This window comes from Balaenoptera borealis, assembly GCF_965194805.1.
Source record: "Balaenoptera borealis genome assembly, chromosome: X".
In the NCBI taxonomy this organism is placed as follows: Eukaryota; Metazoa; Chordata; class Mammalia; order Artiodactyla; family Balaenopteridae; genus Balaenoptera; species Balaenoptera borealis.
The window spans coordinates 453,232-477,889 of NC_138881.1; the positions used below are offsets into that span (position 1 = coordinate 453,232).

Below are 24,658 nucleotides of genomic sequence, written 5' to 3' on the forward strand. Positions count from 1 at the left end.
GGAAAAACAAACAGCTGGGCACGGACACGGGAGATTTACAGTGTAATCTCTGGGCCATAAATAGAGCGCGGCCGGCGCAGCTGCAGGACACGCATTCTTTTCCAGCACACGGGGCGCTGCTGGGAGCCGGCCACCTCCCGGCCCCAAACAGGCCTCAGCAGAGCCTGAGGGGACCACGGGGGCTGTTCCCTGAGCTACCTGCGGCCAGGCTGGACGTCCACAATGAAAGCGGACGCGGCACAAATACGTGTGTGTGTGTGTGTTTGTGTGTGTGTATGTGTGAGCGAGACAGACAGACAGGGAGGATCCTCGAGCAGGGCTGAAGCTTCTCAGAAGCCAGCACGGCAGGTGGGGCACTCGGCTCCCAGCAGGGCCGCTTCCCTCCCAGCGACACGCCTGCCGCCCGCCTCCCGGCTGTCACCCGGCCACCGGTCAAGATGACACCTGCTCGCAAAGAGCTATTTCTGTCGCCGGCACGGACACCAGCGCGGCCTGACTCATCACGATTGCAGACATCACGGAGACGCCCGGGGCCCCCGGAACACAGGCGGGCTGAAGGCTCGGCCTCATGGGAAGCACGGCCGTCCCCGCGCAGCGGCAGGGGCCCCGGGAGGTGGGCCCGCACAAGCAAGCGCCCAGGCCAGCCTTCTCTAAACGCAGCTCGCACGCAGCGCCCCTCGGGCAGACGCACTAGCTGGGGCGGCGGAAACGACCGTGGCTCCGACTCGGCCAGGGCAGGACGCAGGGCAAGCGCGGCACGGCCCGGGGGCAGCAGCCCGCGGGCCGCCCCAGCCGAGCCGAGACCCGGGGGCAGCCGGGGGCAGCAGCCCGCGGGCCGCCCCAGCCGAGCCGAGACCCGGGGGCAGCCGGGGGCAGCGGCCGAGCCCGGCGGGCGGCGCGGGGACACGGGCGGGCACAGCGCCCACCAGAGGCCACCGCCGGGCTGGGAGGCCCTGCAGGCCGGAGCTGCTTCTGCTGCGACCCCAGGGCCCCTCCCCACCGGCTGGCGGCAGGCTCCCCAGCTAGGTGCCAACGGCCCGCTGGACGGACGGCAAGAGTCCAACTGTGAAGGTTTAAAGCAGAGGCGCCAAAACAAAGATGAGAACGGCTGGCCCTGCGCGTGGGTTTGTTCAAAAGTCCTCTAGCCACCACAGGAGAGGGACTGGCCTCGAGGGGCCACATGAGCCACGGAGCTTTCCAGGGGAGAAAGGGTGTCTGGAGAGCAAACTCTCAGAGCCGCGAGGAGCTGGGCCAAGCAGGGCGCCTGCCATGCGGGGACAGGCCGGGGCTCCACGTCCACGAGGCAGGGGCCTGAGATGTCGGCTGGGTCTGCACCCCCGGCCAGAGGACGCTGGGGCCCCACGGGGCCGGAAGGCAGGGCTGGGGGCGTGGACGGGACGGGACGGGGGGCGGCGTGAGGGGTCACATCCGTGGGCTCAGGGACCCGGGGGGCCACGTCCGACCCCTGGGTCCTGGGAGCACAGATCAAGGGGGTACTCAGGGCCCACCCCGCGCAGCGCCGTGACCCCGCGCGGTGTCCGAGACGGCCAGAGTCCCCAGGCCAGGCTGTCACCGTGTGGAGGAGAGGTCGGGTCAGCGCCCAGCAGTGTCTCCAGGGGGGCGGCTGCGCTGCGCTCTCGGTGCCCCGCGGGGCCCGTGCATCCACCTGAAGCACCCCACGGGGCAGCTGGATGGCCGTGAGTGGGACCAGGGCACGGTGACAGCGGAGGAGAGCGTGTGCGGAGCCCGAGAGTCAATCCCCGGGGGACGGAGGGTCGGGACCCGGCTAGGACAGGGCGGGCAGCACGGCCATAGCGGGCCCTCGTGGGCTTGGGACAAGGTCTGAGGGACGTCGGGGGGACGACCTGGGGGCCTCAGGGCTGCTCAGAGTGCGCAAGGCGCGGGCGCCACAGGCAGGGCAGGCGGGTGGACACGGGCCGCAGGAGCAGGACGGCCTCCCACGCACGACACAGCCTCGCTGCACACCTTCCGTTGGCCCCGAGTGCAGCGCGGACGCCCCAAGCTGGCAGCAGGGCCGGCACGGACGAAGCACCCCCCCTATCCCTCCACAGTCCCCGTCTGCCCACAAGGCCAACCCCACCTCCCTCAGGCCATCCTCTCCGGCCATGCCCCCATCCCCACATGCCCTCCTCCCCACACCTTCCCCCGCTGCCCTCCGCGCCCCCATCATCTCCCCCACGCCCCCCACCATCTCCTCCCACGCTCCCCCCACCTCCCCACGCCCTGAGGTCTGCCGACCACCCACAGCTCTGCGCAGAGTCTGCACTCAAACACCAAGGGGCGAAGGAAGCCAGGAACACTCTCCTCCCCGACACTCCCCCGATGCCCGCCCCTGAGAAGCGCTCACTCCACGCAGCACGTGCCCACGTTCGTGGGAAACGTCATTGGAACGTATCTGCCGTAACGTGAAACTTCTTCCTCTTAAAGGCAACCGCGAATCGCGTATCCCAAAAAGTGATTCTGTAAGACGAAGAGCCGTCCTGGAACAACCAGGCTGCCGTGAACAGTTCTGCGTGGAGCCAGGACCACCCCCCCCCCCACCAAGATCAAGTCACAGCCGCCGTGGGGGGAGGGGGGAGGGCTCCCCAATCCAGGAAACACCCCGGCGCAGCCTGTGTGCACCATGTGTGCGCCACGCACACAAACAGTAACCAGCAAACATCAGACCTCCTCTCTGTAGAAGATCACCCTTAGCTGATTCCACGTTAAGGTCTCCACGTTCAGATTCTAAGTAGACTTTCCTTCTCCACAAGCGACAAACATACAAGCATCAGCCACTTGCAGACAGAATTTCACAAGTTGAAGGATAGAGATCAGACACAAAAGTACCAGAAGCCCTGCAAAAGTTGAGACATGATCCCAGGAAAAAAATCCAATTACACTACCAGCAGAAAGCAGGTCTTTTTTCCCACCCCAAACAGCCTGGTTTGATTCGATGTGATTTTTTTTAGGCCACGAGATGACCTTTAACTCCTCGCCTGGGTGAAAATACAAGTGATTAACGTGCCAAATACCCGTAAGGCAGCAGAACCTCCAGTTGCCAAAAGATCCCAGGTGGCCATGACTTTTAAATTCCATGGTCCTCTTACACGAATTTACAAAGCACACACGAGGCACAGACACGGGGTTTGCTTCTGTGAAGCGCAGTGATGTTTACAAGCCCAGTCGTCACTGAAGCCGCGGAGAAGGGCGCTCCGGCTGGTACGTGCCTGCGATAAAGCCCTTAAAGCAACACAGGCGCTCGCAACAAACCGCGCTCGCTCTCCTTTCCAGCAGCGCTGCGCTGTTATTACCCAGGGCGCCACACGCTCCAACGACACGGGGAGGCTCGCTGCGCACCTGCGGAGGGTCAAGTCCCGAAGGCTCCTACTGCCCGAGGTCGACACCTCCCCGCCTCGCGCAAGACGCACCACGACGTTGCCCCGCGCCCGGGGTATCCGCTGCTAGGACTCCAGGAAAGGAGATGCCCGCGCCTCCCTTCACAGCGCTTTCCCTGACAAACTGCACGGGCACACCTGCTCTCTGCGCGCACGGGCGCTGTTCCAGGGGAGCCGCGCACGGGCACAGGTGGAGCGCCCCGAGCCCAGGCAGCCCCCCACCCCGACCTCGCCAGAGCGGCGAGGGGCCCGCGGACGCAGCGGACCCGCCCGCACGCCGGCCCGCCGGCCCGCCGCACCTGCTGGAAAGCCTTGAGCCTCTTCTTGAAGCGGGAGGGCAGCACGAAGTCGCAGCCGCGGGCAAGCGAGGCCAGCTCCTGCCGCAGGTCGGGGTCCTGGCGCAGGGACAGGTCCCGGAGCCGCATGTCGGCTCGCATGGGCCGCCGGGGCCCGGGCCGGGCGCGCTCGCGGGGCTGGAGCTGCGGCTGGCCGGGGCCGGCGGGGTCGGGGCGGTCCGGGCGGCCGGGCTCAGCGCGCTCCATGCATCGCCGGCCGGCGCTCTGGGGGCCGGGCCTCGGGCGCGCGCATTCCTCAGGCGGGGCCGGGCGGGCGCACGGCGGCGCGGCGGGGCAGGGGAGGCGTGGCGGACGCGCGGCCCCTCCCGCGGCCCGGGCTGTGCTCCGCGGTGCAGGACGGAGCGCCGGACGCCCGCCCCGAGCTGGCCTGTTGCGCGCGGAGGCGGCTCTCCCGCCGAGAGCCTCCCTCGGCTCAGCCTGTAGGCAGGCCGGCAAGGGCAGCGGACCTGGAGACGCCGCCTGCCGGCTCCTGGGAGGGTGGGCCTTCTCTCCGGACAAGGGCAGCCCGTCCAGGACTAAGCGCAACCTGTTACCGAGCCCGCGGCTGGCGCCCCGGCCGCGCCCGCCCGACAGCCCACGTGCGGCCCAAGAGCTGGTACGTCGGGGAAACGGCCCCAAACGAAGGGGGCACCCTCCAGCCCTCCAGGAGTTGAGAAGATACACTTAAACGGCAGAGGACGCTCTGACGGCCTTTGTTTAAAACTCGGGGTGGGGGTGGAATTCGGGGTATTAGAGCTCTCGCCCTGTCGTACACGGCTGTGTAGAGTGTAGTGGAACGCAGATGTCACAGATGGTGTGCGTGGTGTGGAATACGACACAGACGACGCATGCTGTTGTGTCACGTGAGCGATGAGAGCACGCGACTGAGCCCCTGACACGAGGAGGAACCAGGAGCAGAGCCAGGCCCCCCTTCTGGGCGGGGCTTTCCCCCCACATACCGTCTAGATCGGGCCTGCATGTCCCACCCCTGAAATCCCAGGACCCCAGGAACGCCTGCTCCAGCCAAAGCTGACCTTCCCTGCCCCCTTCCCTCTGCCCCCAGACAAAGACGTTGGGGAAATGACCTCGGGGGTCGAAAGGCACTTCACCCATCCACCCTCCTCCTTGTCTCTCTAATGGACTTTTTTGGGGGGGGAGGGTAGTTTTTGTTTTACAGAGACGCTGGGCAGAAAGTACAGAGCTCCCGTGTGCTGCCCCTGCAGAAACCAGGTTCCCCGTCACAAACACCCCGCTCTGGGTGCTGCATCTGTTACAGCAACGAGCACCCAGGATGAGCCCATACTGATACGCTGCTATGAACAGAAGTCCACGGTTCCCCCTAGGGTGCATCGCGGTGGTGCACATTCTGTGGGTCTGGACAAATGCACAATGACGTGTGTCCACCATTACTGCATCACGCAGCGCAGGGTCGCTGCCCTGGGGTGCCCTGGGCCCGGCCTGTTCATGTCCCTCCCCAACACTGACCTCTTACTGTGTCCGTATTCTGTCCTAAGCCTAGCTGGGATCGCAGGGGTCTACCCTTCCCGGCGTGTCCCCTAGCCGGGACCGCAGGGGTCTGCCCTTCCCGGCGTGTCCCCTAGCCGGGATCGCAGGGGTCTGCCCTTCCCGGCGTGTCCCCTAGCTGGGATCACAGGGCTGCAGCCTCTCAGACCCGCTTCCTCTTTCATCTGCACCATCACTCAGCCCCAAATTCCTCTTCAAACTCCTGTTCGGGGGGCTGCCCTCTCTCCTGTCCTTCTCCTCTGCCTCTTTCCCATCTCTTTACCCTATTCCGTCCTTCTCCTCATTCCTGGAACATCCTCAAAGATTCAGAGGTTGGCTGGCGACCCCTCTGGTTCTCCAGACACACAGACAGGGGCAGTGTAGGCACCCCAACGTGGCCACAGAGCCGCCCCAGGCGGTGTGAGGCTACAGGGCCTAAGTCCTGCCCTGTCCAGACCCGGACACAACACGCAGGAAGGCCCCCAATAGCACGCCCCGGGCAGGGACCAGGTTCAGGACAAACTTCTGACTTCAGGGTGTCGGCAGCTGGTCATCAGTGGCTCAGGGAGGCCTCTGTGCCGGACCCAGGCACAGCCCCGTCACTCTGCGCTACGCCTCTGCCATGAACGGCCACACCTGCAGGTTCACTCTCGTTCCCCCTCCCCCTGCAAACCCCAGGGAAGAGGGGCTCCTCCTGCAGCGTGAAGAGCTGTCCAGGCCCTCCACTGCTGGCCCCTGCCATGCAGCTCCTCCAGGGGAAGGCGGAGCATGTGCGCTGCCCGAGACCTGGGCTTGTCCCTGCGCCTGGCCCTGGCCAAACAGCCCACGAGGTGGCCGCAGGTCCCGTGCCGGCACAGACTGGGGAAGGTCCTGCCGAGAACCCAGAGGCTGCTAAGCCCAGGGCTGAGTCTTCACAGCAAAGCCCGGCGCTGCTGCACTGAGCGTGAGAGACGAGCACAGGGGCAGGTGGGGCAGCACAGAACTACACACCTGGGCAGGCCCTGCCCACAGGGCGTCCCGGCCATACAGACTCTGCCTTTCCAAGTCAGCTCTCAACTCTTCTGTTTAAGTTTCTGTAGCGATGCTGGTAGGCGTGTGTCAACTGCAGCGCTGAGGGTGCATGAAACGGACACCGAGAGAGTCCCCAAGACCCCTCACTTGTAGCTTACAATTTGGCTACAAACCAGAAATTTAACCCAAGTAGAAAAAAGGAATCTTTTACTCATTTCTCCACTTCTAGGTAAACTGGGGAAAAATCCATGGCTCCTCCAACGCTCAAAGGTAGCTCAGGAGAGAGGGAGACTGAGGCCCCCAGCAACCTTCAGTAACGTTTCTGCCCCCGAGCAAGGGCTCACCCGCAGGACAGCCCCGGACGGAGGGAGCAGGTGAGGAAACAGGGTGGAGTGGGCCTGGCTCAGGAAGGCAGCTGACCCTGCGCAGGACTGACGGCTCGGGGCGCCCCACAGGCGGGGGACATCTGCCTCCCGCGGCCACTGCTCTGAGAGCAGCACACCCACCGAGGCAGCGTCCAGAACCACGCGGGCACTCGGCACGTGCAGACACAGCATCACCGGCTCTCTTTCCCCTCCTTCAGCCCAGGCCCTGGTGCTCCGGAACCTGAGCCCCCAGCCAGGCTGGAGACACTGTCACGAGGAACAGAAAGAGCCCCGGGGGCCAGGGGGCGGCCCCTCGCTGGGAAAACACCCGTGAAAACTCCTCTTAGCCGCGCCCGGTATGGACAGCGCCCAACTCCAGCGGTGCAGACCCTGGGGCTGGCAGCAGGCCACGGGCACCCCTGAGGCCCCGGGTCTGCGTGGAGGCCCGAAGTCCCCGGGACGGCAGAGAACAGCCAATCCCTGCCACCAGCACCCCCTCCCCACGTTGCTCATCCCATGATTCTCTGAGCTCAGAGCCAAATGCTGGCCAGAAAAACTAAGACGTGATGTACTGTCCACAATTTAGCGTCGATTCAGATAAAATAACCATTCCCGACGATTAGCTCTGCAACCCAGCTACAGAGTCAACCCGGCCCTGGCCCATCTCCTGCCCCGGCTCCTAAAAGGCCCAGAGGCGGCCAGGCCACGTGCGCACGAGGCCCCCACACGGAGGCGGCTAGAGACGAGGAAGTGCCAGCCTCCTCGTGTGGTCTGAGCGATCTCAGAAAGCTCACAGCGCTTCCCCTCTGGCAAAGGAGTTTTCTGGAAGTCTGTTCTTAAGTTTCTGGACTTATCTGACAACGCTGATCTCTACGCTGCTCTGTGACGACAGCGTGTGGTCTGTAGGACGGGAAGGATCTGACGTTTGTTCACACGGGCTCTGTGGTCTGGGACTCGACACCCAGGGAGGTATCTTTCAACAGGGACAGTGAAACTTCTGCTTCCAGACAAAAGAGGAATGGAGACCAGATTCACCCCCGCCTAGATTCTACAGAGCATTTTAAGGAAGAAATGATACCGATATTGAACACTCTTACAGAAAACAGGGCAAGGAGTAACCATTCTTAGCTGCTCTTGGGAGGCCAGCATCGCCCTGACACCACCGCCAAGGAAATCACACAGAAGACGGGAGACGGGTGTCCCCCGACCACAGACACACTGATCTCACAACACGGGAGCCCTCAGAGCCCAGCAACGTGTGAGAGCATCAGCTGGGATCACTGGATTCATCCAAGGAAGCAAGGCTGGTTAACACTCACAGATCAAGTGAGAAAACATCACGTGATCATAAAGAACTGGACAAGATTCAACACCCATTCATGTTAACAGTTCCCAACCAACTAAATATACAGGGTCGCTTCCTCAACCTGCGAAGGGCGTTACGAGAACACCTGTATCTGTGTCATCCTGAGGAAGCTTCCTCAACCTGCGAAGGGTGTTATGAGAACACCTGTATCTCTGTCATCCTGAGGAAGCTTCCTCAACCTGCGAAGGGCGTTATGAGAACACCTGTATCTCTGTCATCCTGAGGAAGACGGGATGCTTGCTGGCTGAGCCGGGACCAATCGAGCAGCTCCACTCTCAGCGCTGACCCCGACCAGGCCCCGAGACCCCAGCTGAAGTGTCGGGCAGGAAGGAGAGTCCCAGGCACGCCGGCCGGGAGGGGTGACGCGGGACAGCTGTCCCTCACGCCAGCACGACCCTGGTGCAGGGTCCTCGAGCATCTACTGACCGCAGAACTGATCAGCGGGTCAGCGACTTCACAGGGTGGGGACTCAAGTGCACGGCCGTCGGAAGAGAGCACGCGGAAGTGACGGGAAGACGGTTCCACTCACAGCAGCACCACAAGCAACAAATGCCCCAGGAACTCGTCTAGGGGAGGAACCGTAAGACCTGCCCACCCAGCCAGAAACCCCGCGGACAGGGACGGGCGCCTCCATGACGGGGGACCCGCACTGCCGGGTGGCCACTGCCCCACAGGGTCTGCAGACCACGCGGCCTTGAGCCAAACCTCAGCCGCCCTTTTGTGTAGAACTTGGCACCATGACTCTAAAAGTCCACGGAAGCAAAAAGCACCCAGAAAAGCCATCCCAACAGTCGTGCACCGGGGCGGGGTGCTGGTTTCAGGTCACCAGAACACGGGGTGACCTGCACAGAGATCTGCAGTGCGCACACAGGTGCCCACAGGCGCGGGACAGAGGGTCCAGGAACCAACCCAGACACCTGCGGACACGGGACTTCCAGCAAAGGCGCCGGCACCATTCAACGGGAAATCATTTCAGAAAGCCACGCTGCAGCAATTGAGTAATCACGCACAAAAAAGCACACTCCGAAACTTACCTCAGACCACACACAGAAATTAACTTGAAAGAGACCATAAGTCTAAGCATAAAAGCGAAATTTGGAAAAGTTCTAGAGGAGACACAGGAGAAAACCTATCTGCCCTAGGGTTTGACAAAGATTGTTTAGATTACGGATTATACTTTTGGGAACATCAAATAGCTAATAAATTGGACCTCATCAAAATTAAAAACTTTTTGCTTCAGAAAACACTAATAAGAATATAAGAGAAGGTGAAGGAGACTGAGATACAGACTTCCAGTTGCAAAATAAATGAGTCAAGGGTATAAATGTACAGTGTGGGAAACAGTAATTATGTAACATCTTTGTATGGTGACATATCATTACTAGATTTATTGAAATGTATAGAAATACCAAATCACAATCTTGTGTAACAAGAACATAGTTTTATAGGTCAATTATACTTCAAAACAAACACTCATAGAAAAAGAGATCAGATTCCTTACTAGAAGAAGTGCGGGTGTGAGGAGGGAACTGGATGAAGGAGGTCAAAAGATACAAACTTCCAGTTAAGGGATACAGTACTAGGGACGTAACGTACAACATGGTAAAGATAATTAACACTGCTGTATATGGAAGTTGTTAAGAGTAAATCCCAAGAGTTCTCATCACAACAAAAGGAAAAGTATCTTTTTTTATATATCTTTAATGTTGTATCTATATGAGATAATGAACTGTACTTATCGTGGTCAGCATTTCACGATTACGCGAGTCTAATCATTACGCTGTACACCTTAAACTTATGAAGAGCTGCGTGTCAATTATATCTTGATAAAAGAGGTAGAAGAAATGGAACATAAGAGAAGTCATTCACTAGGAAGACAATTTGCAAATCCTGTACGTGATAAAGGAGTTGTATCCAGCAAACACACAGGACTTACCAACTGAATGAGAAAACCAACGACCCAGTGGGGGAAATGGTAGAGGATCTGAACGGACACTTCAGCAAAGAAGATGTGTGAGGACCAAAAGCCCAACATCACCGTCACCAGGGAAAGGCAGATAAAGCTGCAGAGGTGCCCCAGAGGCCCACATTCCAGAACAGGGCAGGTCAGAGGCCTGGCGATACCCAGGGCTGGTCAGGATGGGGCAGGAACACCCCCCGCGCGGCCCCTTTGGAAGGCAATTTGACAGTCTCTTAGACAGCAGAAGGCACATGTGCCATAAAACCCAGCGATTCCTCCTTAGGCCCGTCCCTAAGGTGAGTGAAGACACGGTCCTCACGAGGAGTCACACGCGAATGTGCTCACACGAGTACCCGTGAGCGCAAAGCCCGGGACAGGCCCAGGGTCCAACAGACACCCCACGAGGCACCCCGGCTCACGGAGCAGTGCTCAGCAAGGAGACGAGGCACAGAAGCACGCACTTGAACTCGGTGAGCTTTATGGGATGAAGGACACGTGAACGCAGCTGGTAAAAGTCCGCCTGCAGTTGCAGAGGAGACCTCGGACTGCTATGGACGTTGCTGAGAGCCCTGGCTGCCGCAGGGGGTGGCTAAGGCGGGAGAGGGTTTCTGCACAACTTTTCACGTCCTTGGAACCCTAAATGGGAAGGCACCGCATCTCCAAAACTAAGCCATCCACTCTCGGCCAGCCAGAGGGACACTACAGCACCGCCCTGGACGGTCTGCCGCACCGCTGCACAGCCCGGTGACCTGCAGCACCCTCCCGCACACGACGCTACCGACACCAGGCCACCCCACTTCAAAGCGGAGACGTGGCTGACACACGGGGAACGGCACTTCCCAGCCACTTTGTGGCAGTTGGAGAAGCCCAGGTCACAGTCAGCCAGGACCTCCACCCAGGGCGGCAACAGAGCCCTGCAGCTGCAGGCCTGAGAGGACCCCTGTCAGCCACAGGCAGCCCCGCAAGTCCAAGGACCAGCAGCTGCCCCCCACCTCCTCAGGGAGACCACCCGCACCCACGTCCTCCTGGAGACCCTGCACCCACCTCCTCGTGCAGCCCCCGGACCCTCCCCTCAGCCCCTGTCCTCTGTATCCTGAGGAGCCCCGTCCCATTGCCTCTGACCCCCGCCCGGGTGCCCCCCTGGGTGCTGGTGCCACCCCCAGAGCTCCGCCATCCTCCCCAGCAAGCGTCCTCCAGGGCCGCCCTGCGTCCCTTCTCCTGGGGCCCCGGGGATCCTCAGAGACCCGTGCACCACGCGTCCTCACTCTCCCTTCCAGCACAGCCTTGCAAAGGTGCTTCCTTCTTCCAGGACCACTGATGGGGCACCTGCAAGAGGCAAGGCGCAGGGAAGGCCCCGCCTCACCTCCCCGGGGCTGCAGCGCAGACAGACGGAAGCAGGCGGCTCCAGGGGATGAAGAGGTGCACGGCGGGTGGTCAAGCTGGCAGGACACGCAGCACAGCCCGGGAGCCGTCCCCAGGCCCAAATGCTGCCCCCGACCCCCCACACGCGAGACAACCAGCACTCTGGCCCCGGCGGGGGCAGGGGGCGCATCCACGGGGACCCTGCCGCCTTCCCCTGGGGGGACCCGGCACAGTCGCACCCGGCCCCTGACACGCGAACTCTGCCCAGAAGACTCTGGTCCACGGCGCTCCCGAAACCTCCCTTCATCCCGGTCTAATTACACACGCGTTCGTACCAGCAGCCCGCGCGGCGATACGAAGTGCTCTGCAGCACGCAAACGGACCCTTGGAACACGTCTGCGTGGACAGGCTTCCTGCGGGACCGCGCCCTCCTGGACACCCGAGCCTAACCACGCTGATTAGAGCAGGCGAACAGGGAGCCGGGACAGCGGGGTCTGACCTCTGACCCACCACAGGGTCCGCTGGCTCTGTGCTCGTCAGGACACTGCAGCCCGGGGCAAGGAGGGGACATCGTGACGGGACCGGCCAGCGGGCCTCCCGAGCAGACCTCGGCCTCGGCGCTGTGCGCACGGCGGAGGGGCGGGGGCTGGACGACCGTCTGCGGGGTGGGGGGCAGCCCTGGCCTCCACCCCAGGGGCCGGGGCCCCTCCCCCAGCTGCAACAACCGGAAACGCGGCGCACGCGGCCGCCAGGTGAGCAGCGGTGCTGTGGCCGCAGACCGACATGCTCACTGGCTCCCGGGCTCTGTGCTGGGAGCTGGTCTCGGGGCACCGGCAGCTCAACTTCCACCTGCTCCTGAAAAGCACAGACTCCAGAAACGGCACCGGGTCGCTCGGACAGACACGACCCATGGGAACACCACGGACCTACTTCCGAAAGCACGGCCGCCTCCGCCGTGGCCCCCCGCAGGCCCGCCCGTGGTGTGAGCACAGCGGCTCCGAGCGCCCAGGGCCCCTGCTCTGCAGCTTCCCCGCAGGGAGCCGACGCGACGCGGGCTGGCACCCCCGGTCCCGTCCTAACGGCGCGGACCGGAGGCGGCGCACGCGCGCGCACGTGGGCCCAGCTCCCGCCGCAGTCACGCGCGCCGGCCCCTCCAGCCGCGCTTCCCACGGCGACGCCGCTTCCGGGCCAAGGTGAAGACTCTGTAGACGGCAGGGCCCCGGTCCCGCTGCGGGGTCCGAAGCGCCTCCTCAGAGCGCCCCCCCGCCCCGTCCCCTGCACTGACTGTCTGCAGTGCTCCGAGCACGGTCCCCCCAGGAGCTCCCAGCAGCGGACCCGGAACGGGGCAGACACGCAGACCCCACCACCACCGCAGCCCCCGAAACTGGGCTTCTGGAAAGGGGCCAGCAACTGCTTTCACGGGCCTCCCTTCCGCCTGTCCGCCTGTTCCCAGGACACCCACACGTCCATCCAGCCTCAGGACCCTCCCATCCACGGCCCACCTGCCCCGAAGACCGTCTCATCTGTCCCTTCATCCATCCGTCCCCAGGGCCCTCCTGAAGGACGTCACCGGCTCCACCAAGCAGGTCACCGGGTCACAACGCTCACAGAGGCTCCTACAGCGCTCTCTGCTGTGGACCTGCTCCCACACTGCCCTTCAAGGCTCCGAAAGACCCCCCGACTCTGGCGCTGACCTCAGGCCTGCACAGTACTGCCTAGTGCTGGGAAAACGAACGCTCCAAAGAAACAAGCGTAAATCCTAGGCAATTCCGTCACCTGCAAAGAAACAAGCGTAAATCCTAGGCAATTCCGTCACCTGCAAAGAAACAAGCGTAAATCCTAGGCAATTCCGTCACCTGCAAAGAAACAAGCGTAAATCCTAGGCAATTCCGTCACCTGCAAAGAAACAAGCGTAAATCCTAGGCAATTCCGTCACCTCCAAAGAAACAAGCGTAAATCCTAGGCAATTCCGTCACCTCCAAAGAAACAAGCGTAAATCCTAGGCAATTCCGTCACCTCCAAAGAAACAAGCGTAAATCCTAGGCAATTCCGTCACCTGCAAAGAAACAAGCGTAAATCCTAGGCAATTCCGTCACCTCCAAAGAAACAAGCGTAAATCCTAGGCAATTCTGTCACCTCCAAAGAAACAAGCGTAAATCCTAGGCAATTCCGTCACCTCCAAAGAAACAAGCGTAAATCCTAGGCAATTCCGTCACCTGCAAAGAAACAAGCGTAAATCCTAGGCAATTCCGTCACCTGCAAAGAAACAAGCGTAAATCCTAGGCAATTCCGTCACCTGCAAAGAAACAAGCGTAAATCCTAGGCAATTCCGTCACCTGCAAAGAAACAAGCGTAAATCCTAGGCAATTCCGTCACCTGCAAAGAAACAAGCGTAAATCCTAGGCAATTCCGTCACCTGCAAAGAAACAAGCGTAAATCCTAGGCAATTCCGTCACCTCCAAAGAAACAAGCGTAAATCCTAGGCAATTCCGTCACCTGCAAAGAAACAAGCGTAAATCCTAGGCAATTCTGTCATCTGCAAAGAAACAAGCGTAAATCCCAGGCAATTCCGTCACCAACAGGGGTGAGGGGTGGTACACAGCTCTACCCTAGACAGTCACCAACCCAGCTCCTGAGGACCTGGGCTCCGAGGCGCCGCCACGAGGGCCCCCCCCCCGCAGGCACACACCACCGGCGACTCCGCAGGTGAGTCCTCTGGGGTGGGGAGGGCCCTGATTCTGCCCCCCTACAAGCCCCATTCAAAGGCCCCATCCAACACGGGGCAACGTGATGGCCGTGTTCTGCCTTTGTGGGGCCCCGGGGATAAAGACCCAGGTTGAAGGTACCTGCTCTATGGGGAACCCATGGAGACGCTCCCCGGCTTTAGCTCTAGCACACTCCTGAGCCAGGACTAAAACAGGACTGAGCCAGGGCCCTGAACCAGGACTGAACCAGAGCCCTGAACCAGGACTCCTCAACCATGACTGAACCAGGGCTCCTGAACCAGAACTAAACCGGAGCCTCTGGACCAGGTCTGAACCAGGACTGAACCAGGGCCCTGAACCAGGACTAAGCCAGGACTCCTGAACCAGGTCTGAACCAGGACTGGATCAGGGCCCTGAACCAGGACTAAGCCAGGACTGAACCAGGGCCCTGAACCAGGACCGAACCAGGGCTCCTGAACCAGAACTAAACCAGAGCCTCTGAACCAGGACCGAACCAGGGCTCCTGAACCAGAACTAAACCAGAGCCTCTGAACCACGTCTGAACCAGGACTCCTCAACCATGACTAAACCAGGGCCTCTGAACCAGAACTAAACCAAAGCCTCTGAACCAGGACCGAACCAGGGCTCCTGAACCAAAACTAAACCAGAGCCTCTGAACCAGGACTGAACCAGGACTGAACCAGGTCTGAACCAGGACTCCTCAACCATGACTAAACCAGGGCCTCTGAACCAGAACTAAACCAAAGCCTCTGAACCGGGACTGAACCAGGTCTCCTGAACCAGGACTTGAACCAGGGTTCCTAAACCAAGACTGATCCAGGACTCCTGAACCAGGTCTGAACCAGGACTGGATCAGGGCCCTGAACCAGGACTGAACTAGGACTAAGCCAGGCCTTCTGAACCAGGACCGAACCAGGGCTCCTGAACCAGAACTAAACCAGAGCCTCTGAACCAGGACCGAACCAGGGCTCCTGAACCAGAACTAAACCAGAGCCTCTGAACCAGGACTGAACCAGGACTGAACCAGGTCTGAACCAGGACTCCTCAACCATGACTAAACCAGGGCCTCTGAACCAGAACTAAACCAAAGCCTCTGAACCAGGACTGAACCAGGTCTCCTGAACCAGGACTTGAACCAGGGTTCCTAAACCAAGACTGATCCAGGACTCCTAAACCAGGTCTGAACCAGGACTGGATCAGAGCCCTGAACCAGGACTGAACTAGGACTAAGCCAGGCCTTCTGAACCAGGACCGAACCAGGGCTCCTGAACCAGGACCGAACCAGGGCTCCCGAAGCACACCTCTGAACCAGGGCTCCCGAAGCACACCTCTGAACCAGGGCTCCCGAAGCACACCTCTGAACCAGGGCTCCTGAACCAGGACCGAACCAGGGCTCCCGAAGCACACCTCTGAACCAGGGCTCCTGAACCAGGACCGAACCAGGGCTCCCGAAGCACACCTCTGAACCAGGGCTCCTGAACCAGGACTGAACCAGGGCTCCCCTGGACGGGGTTCTGCCATGTAGTGTCCCCCCCACCCCGGGCCTCAGTGACCATCCAGTGGCCGAGCCTCAAGTCGGCCCCTTTCGGCCCAGCAGCCTGGACAAGGCCTGGGGAAGCTGGTCCACGGGGGGCCCACAGGCAGCTTTGGGGGAGCTGAGGACTTGGGGACGAGGCGATACCCACCACCGCTGGGGAGTGGGCTGTGGCCAATCTGCATCTGAGGCCCCTCAGGCTCCTCACGCAGCCCGCTCTGTGGCCAGTCGGGAACAGGAGTGGCGGCCCAGGCAGCACCCAGGTAGACGCCGGGTACCAGAGCGAGGTGCCCTTGGCGGGCACGTGCAGGCTGCGGGTGCAGGGCCCTGTGTGGGAGGCCCGGGAGGACAGGACAAGAGCACTCACACACCCCCCACCACGTGATCCCGAGAAACCTCCTGGTTCCACTCGTCAGGAAGAGAACGGAGGGCGTCTAGGTTCGTGCCACTTCAATGTGGCAAAGTCTTGACCAGCGATAAAAAGTTCTCAGTATTACCCCTCCTTCCTGCACAGAGATTCTCGTTGATGCCAACTATGAAAACCGGAAATCGTTCTTCACTAAGAGATCCACAGAATGGAACGTGGCCAAGCTCACCCCTCTGTGAAGTCACGGTCACCGGGCAAACTCAAGGCTCCCGTCAGAAACGCTCTCAGGATCCTGACCTTCTGCTGCGAGGACTTCCAGGTCCTTTCTGTCTCCGACACATCTGCAGGAAAATCTAAGGACGCGTCAAAGTAAACACACGTGCCTGCTGTGTGTACACGCATCTGCACGTACACACGAGTGTGTCTCCAAGGAACGCACTTCTAACCTAGAACATGGTCGCATGTCCTGAGGGAATCAACGGTTAACTGGATACCCCCAAAACTACAAAACGGCTGCAGAGAAAGATCTAAATAGATGATGATAAATTTAACCAAGGAGGCATGACACCTGTATGCACACAACATTGCTGAGAGAAATTATGGGACATGTAAGTAAATCGAAAAACATCTAGAGCTCATGGGCTGGAAAACTTAACTGTTTTTGGGTATCAGTTACACCCAATTGATCTACAGATTCAATGCAATCCCAATCACAATTCCAACAGGCTTTTTTGTACAAGTTCATAAGCTGATTCTCAGTGTTAGGTGGAAATGCGAATGTCAGCATAGCCAGAGCTGTTTTAAAAGAACAGAGTTGGCCGTACACCACCCACTTTCCACATGTTAGTCTACAAAGCGCCCCAGAGTGAGAACACAAACACAGATCAGGGGGTTAGGGATGAGAAAATAGACCCAGACGCATACGGCCAATTGATTTCAGACAACACAACTCAATGGGAAAAGGAGAGACTTCAAAACTGCTGTGTACCTGGATATCTTACACCACATGCAGAAACTTACGTGAAATGGATCAGAAGTTTAAATGCAAAAGCGAAAACCAGGAAGCTTTCAGAAGGAAAAGAGCAGATAACCCTGAGAGCTTGGGATAGGCACATATTTCGTAGATCGGATGTAATAAATAAGAACCATAAAAGAATAAAACTGAAAGAATCAAAAAACAAACAGCTTTTGCTTTCAAAACACATGTTAAACAAATGACAAAATGGGCCACAGACTGAAGAGAAATATGTGAAAACATGCGTCTCATAAAGGAGCCGCATCCAGAGTCTACACCAAGAGCCCTTACAACTCAGTGACCGAGAAATACCCGGTTTTCAAAGGGGCAGAAGATTTGGACAGACGGGGCACAACGGCTGATAAGTCATGAAAAGAGGCTCGCCGTCACCAGAAAACAGGGAAATGCAGATAAAACCATGACACACAACACGCCCGCCGGGACGGCTGAAGTACGGCTGAAGTACAAGTCTAAGGACAGCCAGTGCCGGGGAGGCGTGGACGAGGACCCGCACGCACGGCTGGGGAAATGGGACGTGACACCTGCCTCAGAACAGTGTAGGGGCTTTGGAGCCTTTTCAGTTTTTTTGTTTAAGTTAAACACACACACAGCGCACAGCCCAGCAACTCCACTCCGAGGTCATTCATCCGAGAGAGATGCAAACAGCTGTCCACGCGGGGTTCTCGGCAGCTTCATTCATGAGAAGCACACGCAGAGACAGCTCGAGGGGCCCCCAGTGCTGAAGTGACAATCAGGCTGTGGTCCATCCACGCAACGGGATCCTACTCGGCAGGGAGAGGGAAGCACGGCCCGCAGCACCTCAGACAGATCCTGGCAGCGGGAGTGGCTGCCTGGGGCGCGGGCAAGGGGCGCGGGGCCCTGGGGGCGGGAAGCGCTCTGCTCCTTGGCGTGTGCACACGCAAGTGTGACGACCGTCCCGCACACCTATAGGCACCATTCGCTGTATGTAAACTAACCCCCCACAAACTGGACTTTTCAAAAATCAAGGGTTAAGAACAAGCCCGCCCCCCTTTCCCTGACACCTCTGCTTCCACACTCGGGGAGGGGCTCGGCTCTTGCCGCGCTGCGGGATCAGCCGGCACACGCACCCCTCAGCAAACCCGCCGTGCAGGTCTGAGTGTGTCCAGGCACCCGGGACGCTGCAGGCGGCAGAGAGAGAAAACAGCCCTCCGCTTCCGGTGGCGATGGGAGAGGAGGCACAGCAGCGAAGGGGGAGGGACCAGTGCCCAGTGGAGGGGCAGAGCCGTGCCCCAAACATTCATGTTCACTGGAACCTCAGAACAGGGCCTTATTTGGAAACGGGATCTCTGCAGATGGGATGCAGTGAAGGGTCTGAGATGAGGTCCTCCTGGAGGAGGGTGGCCCTACATCCAATGACAGGGTCCTTCTAAACACAGAAGGCGAGACACCCAGACACAGAGGAGAAGCCCCGTGAAGACAAGAGGCAGAGACGGGAGGGATGCGGCCACGAGCCCAGGGACGCCTGGAGCCCCCAGAAGCTGGAAGAGGCGGGAAGGACCCTCCCCGGAGCCTCCGGAGGGAGCGCGGCCCTGGGACACCTTGACCTCAGACGTCTGGTCCCCAGGATGGGGAGGGTGGATTGTTGCCTGTCACTCCCATGACTCTGAGGTGTCCTGGGCTCTGCGTGGAGGGTCAGGACCCAGCCTCCTGCCCACCGCTCCCATGGGTGAGGGCCTCACGTGAGTCCGACTCGCTTCCTATTAGTTCTTAAAGAAAAAAAGGTTCAGAACTTTTCTCACAGCACTTTATGTATGAACGTTTTTCTGAAATTAATTATCCATTTCTTGGGGCAAAAGAGCTCTTATCATTTTGTCAGAATGACAAACATCCTTTTGGGGTACTCGCTTCTTGAAATCCAAGTGAAGCACGCCATAAATTCCAAATACATTGAGACGTGTTTAAAGTCACCTTCAAGTACCAGACAAGGTCCGTCATCACTTTTTGAAAACTCTTGGGACCACTAAGAGAAAGTCATTCTGTTTTCCCTCAAAACCGGTTTCTCATGCTGACTTGCTCTATCTGGTCATGGAAACCACAGACCAGAGGAGGGGTCTTCAGTCTCACCCCACCTCCGTCAGCACTTCCTTTCATTCACCCCCTTTCCATCCTGGCCACGCCACCCAGGCCACGCCCCACCCCTCCAGGCAGAAGCTCATCTCTCTGCGGCCCCATGCAGTGCAGAGCAATGCAATAACGTGGTCTTGAGGAAACACCACTCCCGCCGTGTCGCTGCCCTCGGGAAGCCCAGCAGCCGGCCACAGAGGCAGAGAGATTACCCAGCCCTGAGCTCTGCTTCTGGCTCAATCCGAATCCGGCTGGCGCGGCCCAGACGCAGCAGCCCGCTGTGCGACGGCTCAGGTCTCTGAGCATAAACATCTGGTCCTCACACTTGGAACATAGCCCCCCCGCCACGTCCCCTCCGCCCCGCAGGCGCCCTGCCCTAATTCAGGGCACCCCCTAGTCCCACAGCTCACTTCCTCCACGCCCCATCCCTCCAGACGGAGAGGAATGGCCTCTCCCCGCTGTGAACACCTACGGAACTTAACTTCCACTGGTCTGTGACTTCCTACCTGCTGCACAGAAACACATTCTCTTCACATACATCCAAGTCACCCTCCTCGCACGAGCTGACCTTCGGTAGACATTTCCAGACCTAAGGGGACTCACACCAGGTCACGGGGTCACGAAACACAAGAATTCATCTTCCAGCGGTGTCACCGGAGCACACTTAGTGACAAAGTGGGGAGCTCCCCACAGAAGACCTGAGGGATCCCAGGGAGGAAGAGCACCTGGGGGAGGACGGGCGGGGGGCTGTCACTGCTAGAGGGGGCTTGCTGAGAGAGCCCTGGCCCCCCTCACGTACCCACCTCCTCAGTTCAATGGGGGCTCAGGCAGGCGTTCTGGGGCACTGTGGTTCTGCAGGTCAGTGGGGGCACTGCAGACGCTCAGACTAAGGGATGGGTCCCAGGACACACGTTCCTGCAGATCCAGATAAGCCTCCTTTGGGGCGTTTCTACAGGGTCTCCCAAGCTGCCTCTGGGTCTACCTCCCATCCTCCTTGGAGGCTCACTTTCTGGAAAATATCCTTGATCCGTGAGAACATGTCAGGCACCCTCCAATCACTTGGAACCAGACGAGTGCCTTCTGGACTGACATCCACCTCTCACTCTCCCCTTCGTGGCTGGGAAACCAGCAGACTGAGTGATGGGGGAAGTCCCTCCTCCTGATACGCTCAGTGCTGTTGATGGGACGGATGCGGGCTCAACGGGAAACCGTGAAGGTTACCAGCAAGTCCCAATGGAACAGGCGCACTCCTTCAGGCTTAGGCGTACGCTAGGGGTACGATATGCACCAACCATACGTTTTCCCATAGCACCTGGAGACGTTTTATTACTTTTAACCGACACGGTATTAAATATCAAAAAGCACCTTTTTTAAAAAAAATTAAATATACTGCTGTCCAGCTGTCCTTATTGTAGATAAATAAGGCATAAAACCTCTAGGTTCAGAAGCTAGGCAGAATAGAAGAAGCTGAGACATGGATAACTAAAACCAACCGGAAACAAACTCCAGAATGACGACCAACTTGGGAATCTGTCAAAGACAACATTTTTCTGTGTGCGAGACTTTCTTGGCAGGGGAAAGAGACTAGACGTGCAAGCGCTTTCACGCCTGACATTCCTCCAGCATCTTCGACCACCCTCAGCTACACGTCGGTAGGCGACCCGAGTTACCTCCGCAGGCGTTAGGAGAAGGAAGGGTAACTTACTACTCTCGTCCCTGCGGATCGACGAGGCCCTCGAACAGGTGGTCCACTCCGGGCACTAGAGGCGGCTCCCAGGGGGAGAGCGGTGGACGCGGGGGACGGGCTGGGCGCCCCCGGGCCATCCAACCCGCGCGGCCTGCAGGCGAGGGCCGGGGCTGCGAACGGGGGCCCGGGCTGCCCTGCGTCTCCCGCGACCCCCTCGGGCCCCCCGGGCATCTTGATCCTCTGCAAGCAGTCTTGGAGCATCGCCTGCGTGCTGGACTCGCTGAGCCAGCACAGGAAGAGCTCGTCCACCTTCATCTTCAGGACGGGCTGCAGGACTTTGCCGGGCGGCATCTCCGGGGCTCGGACCCTCCTTCCAGGGGGACCCCTTCCTCCTGCACAGGTGCCTGGAGCCGGGACCGAAGTCCGACCTGAATGGACCTCCGCGTAGTAGGCGACGGCCGCCAAAGGGGACGAGCCCCACGGGGGTCCCGGACCCGTGGTCCCGGGTGAAGGCGGCCGGCCCGGCGGGCGTGGCGGGCCCGGGGTCTGGCGTGGAGTCAACGGCCCGGCGAGCGTCGCGGGCCCGGGGTCATGGGTCGGGGTAGGGCGGCGCCCCGCCCAGGGGCTGCGCGGACTGGGGGGCCCGTCGGAGGCGGAAGGCCGGACCGCAGGGGGCCCGCCCAGCTCAGGGCAGCTTCAAAACGGGCGCGCCGGCTGCGCTCCCAAAAAAGGTCGCCTATGTCGTGCGTCACCGTGACGCGTGGCGTCATCACGGCGCCAACCGTCGGCGCCCACGACTCCAGCCGCGGCTGTGCCGGGGCGCTTCGGTGGGCTGGAGGGCGCTCAGGAGCTGGAGTGCGGACGGGGGCGGGGGATGGCGGGCACCCCACCCCACGTCTTTCAGCTTTTAGGCTTTGCTGGGGTGCGGCCCGCACCAGCGACGTGCCCTTATGTCCGCGGAAGTGCAAGCACGCGCGGTGCGATCTCGCCGGGATGGGCGGGGGTAGTCGGCCGGTCTGTTGGGCATGCGCAGTGCATGCCTGTCGTGGCGGCGCTCGGGAGGCCTGTCGGTCGAGCATGAGCAGTGCGTGCCCGCCGGGAGCTAGTCGGAGGCCGGGCATTGTGCGCGGAGAGGCCGTGGTACAGGGGAGGAGCATGCGCAGGGCGTGCCCGCCGACCGCGGGAGCGAGCACGCGCGCTGCGGGAGCGAGCGGGAGGTGGGCGTGGCGGCGATTGCGGGGAAATGCAGTTTTTAGATAAGACGGGCCCCTTCAGACCGCAATGGTTGCGGTTACGTTAAATTTGTTAAATGATGATAGTGACGGGTTGGAGGCGTGCAACTGCTTTAAAGCTGGCCTTTCAGGCTGAGAATGAACTGCTTTTGTAATTGCAAAAATAATCTATTCTGATGGAAGTGGAAGTAATTACTTAAATGACTTTGGCCCCATGACTAGCTTATTTCAGTTTATCCTTTTAATAGTGTCGATAAATCATCCACACAGCACACATGCACCTCTTTTTTTTTTAATGCCTTGATCTTTTTTCTAAGTTGTTTTTTTTCTCTTAACATTATGAGTTTTCACTTGGGTTTGCTCTCTTTTAGGAGGTAGTTTCGAGGTCTTATGAGCCGGGCTCTCCTATTTCTCAGGAGTATAAGTATAGCTAGACTCACTAAATAACTCTTAAACTATGGGTTTATTTTGTGCCTACAATGATTTCAAACTTCGTTTGTGTTTCCTGACTGAAGAAAAATGCACAGCCTAAGAGTTGAGAATTATGTTTGATTCCGAGGACTTAAGCCAGGGAGGTACCCTCTCAGATGGCTCTGAGGGACTTCTTCCAAGAGGTCAGGGAGGAGCCAGGGTACAGAGGCCTTTTTTGCAACAAAAAATAAGATAGTTGGAAGGTTACTGTTAATGAAAGAAAAACAGGCATCTCAAGTTAATGAATTTAGCACTTTTCTATGGATGGGAAGATGCTAAAGATAGGAAATCACTCCTTTGATATGCACCTTAGCTACCTGGGACCAGTATCCTGCTTTTCTCCATCCTGAGTCCCCCCAGGGTGCACAGTCCAGGGTGCCTGCAGTGGCTGAGGGCTTGATGGATGCAATATCCTTTGTTTACCGATATGGCTTGAAGATAAAAATCCGAGTATCCTGGGTCAGGACAGGGCCATAACGCAGGAATTCTGTGCGGTTCTTTCTATTCATTGGGAAGCTAATGCTTGTGTACGCAGGCTGTCACTTCTGGAGAGAAGTAAATATTAATACACGTCTCTGAGTTTATCACACACAGACATCTTGTCCAAGAACAAATGTGCTTTTCACTCGGGGTCTGTAAACGAGCTGCCATTCATCCATGTGGTTTTGGGGGGAAATGGTCTTTTTGAGTCCCTGCACAAGACGGCTTTATACCCCGGGGCTCGGCGGGGCCTAAGGAAAGGTCTGTGCGTCTGCCAACGGGACAGCAACAAACTCCGTGAAGGAAACAGAACCTCCTTCAGTCTGTGCGGTGGATCCCGCCGCAGGGGACAGAGAGGTGCTGTGCGGCCCGAGGCCGGCGGGGCAGAGGCCAGAGGGGCCTGCACCGCCCACCCCTGAACAGAGGCAGGACTCTGCTGATGGCAGGAATGGAAGCTCTGCTGGCTGCAACCGCCTTCCAGGGGTGGCGGAGGTCTCAGGGCAGAGGGTGGGGGGGTGGGTGTGGAGAGCGTGCACGTGGAGAGGAAGATTCCAGAGGCCCCCCTGTGGGAGGGCATGCACTGCGCATGCTCCGCATGTGGGAGGGCGGAGCTTATCCAGGGGAGTGGGAGGGAGGGCAGTCCTTCCTTCGTCCACGGGAGCCCAGGTCCCTCTGTGGCCATCAACTCAGAGCCCCAGGTGGAGCTGCTCGGAAAGGCAGGCGCTCAGAACATCCTGTGGCTCTGAGTCACACCTGCCTGTCACCAGAGCCCAGGTCGGGTGGTTGCTTGCACACTCAGGCGTGAGGCATGAAGACGCCCTGGACAGACTGTCCTATGTGGTCAGTCTCACTGGTCCTGGGCTGACCCTGAGCTCCAAATATACGTGTCCTGTGCAGCTGGAAGTCGGAGTGATCAAGTTTTTATCTGCCACAGCTGTTCCACCTGAGTTTCTTCTTTCTTCCCTCCTTCCTTTCTTCCTTTCTTTCTCTCCTTCCATCTCCCTCTCTTCCTCCCTCGCTCCCTCCCTCCCTCCCTTTCTTTCTTTCTTTGTTTTTTTTTTTTTTGGTCTTTGTCTTTCTCGTGAAAACGGACTCCTGAACAGCCACGAGGGTGCATGTGTTTGATTTCAAGTGACTTCCTCTCAAAGTACTTAATGGGGAGTTCCGTCAAGTACAGTGTGGAGGCTCTTTTCTGATTGGCGTGTCTTTTCCATCTCTGTCTTTTCCCTTCCTTGTCTTTATTTGCTTTGCTTTATTCCCGACTGATTTCCTTTTCAGCCTTGGTTTGTTGCTGGATGAGACTCCCTTTCAGACAGTGTGACAGTGGAGGAAGTGGCTGGTGCATCCCATCACTGTGGGGCAGCCCCGCAGACACACCCCGTTACGGGAATACTGCACATTCCCTGATCGTCGAGGAACCATTTCCTTCCTGTGAACCTCGCTCACCCCTGCATCCTCTAACTTGTGGGACTCAGACAAGCCCCGGACGCAGTGCCCCCGAGTTTCCCTCCGTTGAAAGCAAAGTGGTTTTGGGGAAAGGTTTTCAGACTCAGAACCAGGGATCAAATGGCCTTTGAACATTTTTTCAGCATTCCTTATGTGCTAAGGTTTTCCTGCAGCCAGGACAAAAAGGAGGGGGAAATCCATTGAATGTTTCCTATATAAGTAGTAGCATTTTAGGTAAAATGCGATATGGACCTGATAATTTAAAAAAAAATTTTTTTTGTTAGCACCCATTTT

General features: G+C 58.9%; 1 protein-coding gene across 4 annotated transcripts in view; it reads right to left on the reverse strand.

Annotated features, from left to right (window-relative positions):
- Positions 1–22,529, reverse strand: part of PPP2R3B (protein phosphatase 2 regulatory subunit B''beta) — a 66,995-nt gene extending 44,466 nt beyond the window's left edge. The window contains exon 1 of one of the 4 annotated variants that reach the window (XM_082375713.1): positions 20,754–22,529. In XM_082375713.1, the coding sequence (XP_082231839.1) occupies positions 20,754–21,086 (333 nt within the window). In that variant the 5' untranslated portion in view covers positions 21,087–22,529. Of the gene's footprint in view, positions 1–3,697; positions 3,956–20,753 lie in introns of those variants that run through there. The other 3 variants (XM_082375715.1, XM_082375712.1, XM_082375714.1) reach the window with 3 other exon arrangements.
- Positions 22,530–24,658: the final 2,129 nt, after the last annotated feature.